Source organism: Blennius ocellaris (genome assembly GCF_963422515.1).
Source record: "Blennius ocellaris genome assembly, chromosome: 3".
NCBI classification, from domain to species: Eukaryota; Metazoa; Chordata; class Actinopteri; order Blenniiformes; family Blenniidae; genus Blennius; species Blennius ocellaris.
This window is the reverse complement of record NC_137652.1, coordinates 21773660-21779659: the sequence shown is the minus strand read 5'-3', so window position 1 is coordinate 21779659 and position 6000 is coordinate 21773660. Positions and strand designations below refer to the sequence as shown.

Sequence of the window (6000 nt, the reverse complement as noted above, 5' to 3'; positions counted from 1 at the left end):
GTAGCAAGTTTCAATCTCTTTCAAATTAGGGCTGTCCTTTTGGTTGTACTATATATTCTATCAGCTGCAGCTAACTAGCTTCATGAAGGATTTAAAACACGAGGATACCTTCTGACTTTTTAATGCTCACAGCTGCTACTTTCACATTCATTACCTACTAAAGAGATTAAGTCTTCCCTGTTTGTAGTCAGGCGAATAGAATAAATGTTCTGAAATTCAAAACAATTCCACCACACCAGCGACATTTCACAAGATACGAAGCATCAAAGTAATGTGGCAAGTGGACGAAGTGGAACACACACATATAGATATCGATTTGTATAACCTCCCGTCTCCCTATGGCACGGCTGGTCTGAAAACACACAGGCAGAGAAAGCATGCACAGGCATGAGTGTGTATTCACTGAGCATTCAGGTTCCAGGTCTGGAGGGAAGAATCGTCTCGCAGCAGCATGCCAGCTGGAAATCCAATCATAGAAATCCCACTTTAGTTTAGTTTTTTTAGTTGGGTTCTTTTTTTTTTTTTTCAAATTTAATGTCACACCCCTCCCAGCACAGCCATGCCTACAGCCATAGGAAGAGGGGGTCCAGATCAGGAGGGTCATATGCCCGCCTGCAGGACAGCCTACGATACGGCTCATGCTTGTTCCGCCCAAGTGTTGATTTTCAGGGTCTGCATTCATTCCCAGAATGATTCCTCCACAATGAAGTCAAAACTGCCGTTGGGTCTGACTTCCTGTGAATGAGCACAGACCCCAGAGGTCGGAGGTGGTGGGGGAGGTGGTGGTGGGGGTTTGTGTGTTGGAGGGTGGGGGGGGGGGAGGGGGGTAAAGGACACTTGTGACCCATGCAGAGAAATCCATCACCCAGCAGGCCTTACCCTGTCCTTCACTATGAGACACTTTGCAAAGGGAGGAGACAGACAGTGGACACAGAGTTAGTCAGAACCTGCCGAGGACGCCACACTTCAGGGGTCTCCACCCCACACAGAACATCACTGCATCGGGAACCACCTCTGCTCAGGTAGGTCACTAACCCATCACTGGATTTGTGCAAACACTGGCTGTTGGTTGGGATCATTTTTTTTTTTTTTACTTTCAGCTGTGACATCACAGGTGAGCTTGAAAGATCCAAATCCTTCAGCCAGTGTTGAGCTCCAGACCTGAACACAGCCAGGTTTCACACAAAAAGGACACGAGCACAGCACACAGAGAACACAGAAAAGATGCTAACCACTTTGTCCTCCTTTGTGGCATGCAGTCCAGGTAGCAGCAGGAGCAGAGAGAAGTGATGGAGGGAGCAGAGCGAGGGAGGAAGAGGAGGAGGAGAGGAGCAGTTGGTGCAGGTGTGGAAGAAGAGGTGCAGAGAAGGGGAGCGTGAGGAGGAAAAAAAAGAGGGAAAAGAGGACGTGATGCAAACATTTGTTAGTTACATTCTGCAGTTACACATTTTATACAGTCAGTGACAGTGGGATGCCGATTCACGATGCCTGAAGCAACCAGCAACCTCATAATTTTCACCAGTTTAAAAAGGGGAAAGCCAATAAGCTGCCAATAATATAACACGAGTGTTGCATCGTATAAATATATAAATATGAGTTTGACATTCATTATACCTTTATTGAGGAGAAAACAGTGCACAAGCTTCAATCCTGTAATAAGTTGTTATATTATTGGCAAAATGTTTTTATTACAGTATTGTTAAGTTATTCCATTATTAACTTCATCACATTTGAAATGGTTGAAACTATGATATGATCGGTTGCTGATGTGTGAGGTTATGGCCACATGCATGACCCGGCCCAGACCTGTCGCAACACAAAGCAACATAGAGCTCATTCTGCACACTTCATGCATGCACAAACACATGCAATATAGATAAATTCTGACTGCAGAGCTTAGTCATAAAAAATTTTTAAAACGGGGTAAAGGTTATTCTGTAGCAGCATTCTGTTGTCAAACAGTGACATCTCGTTGGCACAGATGGTACACACATATATTTTGTTAAATATGATCTTGTGCAAAAAAAATACATTTAGCCAGTGTACTTTAGGTTAAGAAAAAAACACAGTGGAATAAGATTATGCACTTCTAAAATGTGTCTTGTTATGTGAATAAATTTGGCCTACATTCTTCAAATTGGTGTTTAAAAGAATATTCTTCACAGATAATCAAAAGAAAATGGTGTGAAACAGGGGGTGTCAAACATAAGGCACGTGGGAAATAACAGGCTCGCAAAAGGCTGCAATCCGTACAAAGAAATGATCCAGCAAATTGTGAAAAAAATAGCAAAGACGCCATTAACTTTTGAACAACGTTTTGTTAAGGGTGGTGGACAAAACACAACACTGAGACCCGAGCTGAGATACTGATGATGCTGCCATGAAAGGTTGCTAATTCACTGCTAGCAGAATAGCATGAGCCCCAAAGCCATGCTGTCACTGTACACAATAATTATAAGAGAAGTTTTTTGGACATTTCCACTTTTGCACTCAAAGTTACATTTCAAGGTCATTATTGCACTATTTTACCGGTCTGGCCCATCCGAGTTTGACATTTGGGGAGTAAAATGAACATGTCTTGTAGACTAGTGCGAGAAATATAATTTTCTTTGCTGGTTCATGACATATTTTTTTGGCAGAACTTAATAGTTAGATGTGGCTTATGCTTTGGAAAATACAGTAATGAACAATCATGAAGGTGTCACCAGATTGATGGCTAACTGGCGAGCCTCTGCCATTCACAGTCCTGCAGACTGAATATAAATAAACAAGCTGTGCAACAGAGAAACGTTGTTCCTTGCATTAAACCGTCTTATAATCGGTCTCTTGCATCCTCAGGGTGCTCCTCTCACAGATCTGCTGCGTCTTCTGCAGCTATCGGAGGTTCTCTGCTCCGCCTCTACCTGCTCCTCCTGCATTTCCAAACCTTCTGAACAACAACCTGCAGCAGCTGCAGCTTCTTCTACGACCAGATATCATCGGCAGGTCAACGCTGTGTCTGTGGATGACCTCCAGGATGCACGAGACCAGGGTTTGAGTATAAACCAATTATTAACCAAATATATAGATATAGATATAGATATAGATAAACACACATACTTCACTCTTTACCCTTTCTGATCGTTACGCTTTCAGTTTTTTGTTTTTTTTTGTAATTATCCATCTGTTATTTTGTGAACTGAGGATGTATGAAATCAATAAATACATAAAGAATATATAATGAACCAATAAACCTCCCTGTCTTCAGTCTGACTTACGACATTCAGTACGCTGAAATTTCACTTTGTGTCTTCTCTTGATGTTAAATTCCACATTAAAGTATCAATTATTCAAAATGCGATTACTGGTTGATGTTATTTGGGGCACTTCAAATAATTGCATTGCTTTATGAGTTTTATTTATAGATCATGTTAGCCCCGTAGCTCCAGTTTCATGTCGCAGCCTGCCTGCTGCTGAAGGAATAGGAATTTTTTTGGTCTTTTTACTCCTATCTTCATCCCTCCTTCTGCCGGCGCGCGTCCAGGCCCAGCTGGGCCGGCCGGATCCCGAGCAGATTGAGGGCCAGCAGGCCGAGGGTGGAGGGGCCCGTCCTCAGGTGAGGCGAGCGGAAGGGGGGCCCCTCTCCTGGGTTGGAGGGCAGCCCAGAGAACGGTCAGCCGGAGGAGGGCCGGGGATTAAAATAGAACAACCGTGTTTATGCTTGGCAACAACACAAAACCAACCAGCCTGATTTTTGGTTATTCCACAGTGACAGCGTCAGGTTTCCATCAACATGCTGGTTCGTGTCGGTTCAATTAGCATTTTAACGGTCCTCATTTAGCTTAAGCAATGTTTTGTAAAGTCCTAAAAGCTAATTGAAGAATTTAAAAAAATCTTGAGCAACATGTTTATTTCTGCTCAGTGGATTTACATAAACTAATTAAAATATTTTGTTATGCTAAAGAGCTTACATGTAGCATATTATTTATGTTTTTGTTTTTTTTTGCCAACCTACATAGGCTAATTAGGAAACGTTACAGTTAATGCAAACATGCTAATAGTTAATCGCTAATGTGATGACTTGCAAAAGAAAAATAGCTAATATTGTGTCTTTATGTTGACTGCATATATTTGTTTCAGTTAGTTAACAGATATTTTTGTTCTTTGCTAATTGGCAGAAGGTAATAAAGATTGAAAATCATGCTTATGTTTGAAAATCAGAAACAATCAGAGGAGTCAGTTGTTGTTTGTAGGGACTTGATCCTTATCAGGTTTTTCTGTCGAGCTTGATAACGACACAGTGTTTAATTTAAAGTGTGTAGCAACAGAGACACATTAGAAACATGCATGACTGTGGCCCCCTCAGGACCGGGACTGAACTCGGCTCTGAACAATTTCTTCCGTCTTGTTTTGTCAGTTTTTTTCCGTATCTGTTCCTACCTTGCTTGTAGAGCTGCCGGAGGTTCAAGTATAATGTGACAACACAGATGCTGAACTAGGTGTGCTTTCACGTAGGACTGAGCTTCAGTTTCAAACCGTGACTCCATCGATTCAGACAAAGCCATTCCTCCAATACACTTTGTTTGAACCAAAGTGTGATCGGGAAGCAGAAGAAAAGCAGACGGAAATAAACAGACAGAAGCAGATGGAAAGGCTATGTTTTCTAAGGCAGTGGTTCCCAACCTGGGCTCCGAGACCCCCCTTGGAGCATTGCCAGATAAGAGAGTCCAATGCTTTGTCTGCTCTGAGGTTTTCAAGGAAAACCAGAAAAAGACAGTTTTTAGAATATGAAGCAGACCTCGGAATCCGTCTTTGGCGTCATTCTGATGTTTTAGTCAATCAGAGATCAAATAAAGTGAAAGTGTTCAGGTAACACGTTGGGAACCACCGATCTCCAGCAGGAATGAGGTGATTGTGAGCAGAGGAGAAGAAGGAAAAAAGAAACCGGGGAGGTCACGGGCGGAGCTTCTCACATTGTTGGAGCGCAGAGAGACCCGCCCTCCACAACGGGCGCAGAACTTGGTCTGGCAGTATGAGCAGACGTGGCCGCAGCCGTCGGCGAACTTGGTCTTGCGGCAGATGCCGCAGGTGGGCGCGTCGTCCTTCTGCTGCGTCTGCTGGCGCCGCGTCTCGGCCCCGATACGACGCACTTCCTGTTTGTAGCTCTCAAACTGCTGGTGCAGCGTTCTGGGAAGAGAAGAAGAGACGGTTGTTATTTTCAGGAAAGAGATCTTTCATCCTTTCATGAACTTTTATCTCTTTGAGCGACACACATGCACGAACACAAAAGTCTGAATGATTCGCTGAATGATTCGAAAATAAAGAAATCCTGCAGAACGCAGAGCTTTGAAACGGGTGACTTAACCAGCTGTCAATTAAAGACCCACCTGAAAAGTGCAAAAAAAAACCTAAAAAAACACTCATACAACTGAACCAATTAAAGATGTTTTGCAGCTCACTGTGGAACAACTTGACCGGACCATCAAAGTAATTTCCCATTCGGATAGTTCGGTACTCGGTTCACTTGGAGGGGTTCCACACCTTCATTTGGTTCATAGGTAGCCACAAACAAGCCCGATATATAGTCTTCAGACCAGATATCTATGAGCGCCTTTTTCACTACTTCTTCCTCTTCACTTCTTCTTCAATACCCCACATCTGCCCGTGAGACACTTATCGACTTTTTCTTTCTGCGCCTGCTATTTATGATTCGCTCGGTTAGCTTTGTTTGTTTACGACCCAGAATGCATGGCGCACTACGTCACGTCCTCCCACCCCATCCTCTCACCCCACCCGCTAGAAAGATCGTTTGTAAACGAACTGAGACCGAGCATTTCAAGGAAACCAGAGATCGCTTGCTGGCTCTGGTTCAGTGTTCGTGGACGTGTTCAAGTCGCCCAAACGAAATGGCTTTTTTCCCCTGAAGAGAACTCTGATCAAACAGGAAGATGCCTTAAGTGAAGAAAACAGGAAGAGATGGCTTCACCTGCAGGTTTCAAACCTGTTTACTTTTTAACGTGA

General features: G+C 43.4%; 1 protein-coding gene across 1 annotated transcript in view; it reads right to left on the bottom strand.

Annotated features, from left to right (window-relative positions):
- The window catches only part of LOC308144834 (regulating synaptic membrane exocytosis protein 1-like), a gene marked incomplete at both ends in the record, with an annotated part of 41505 nt that overhangs the window by 21457 nt on the left and 14048 nt on the right, over window positions 1-6000 (bottom strand). Inside the window, 2 exons of the mRNA XM_080516073.1 lie at window positions 880-900; window positions 4953-5166. Of these exons, the coding sequence (XP_080372199.1) occupies window positions 880-900; window positions 4953-5166 (235 nt within the window). The remainder of the gene's footprint in view (window positions 1-879; window positions 901-4952; window positions 5167-6000) is intronic.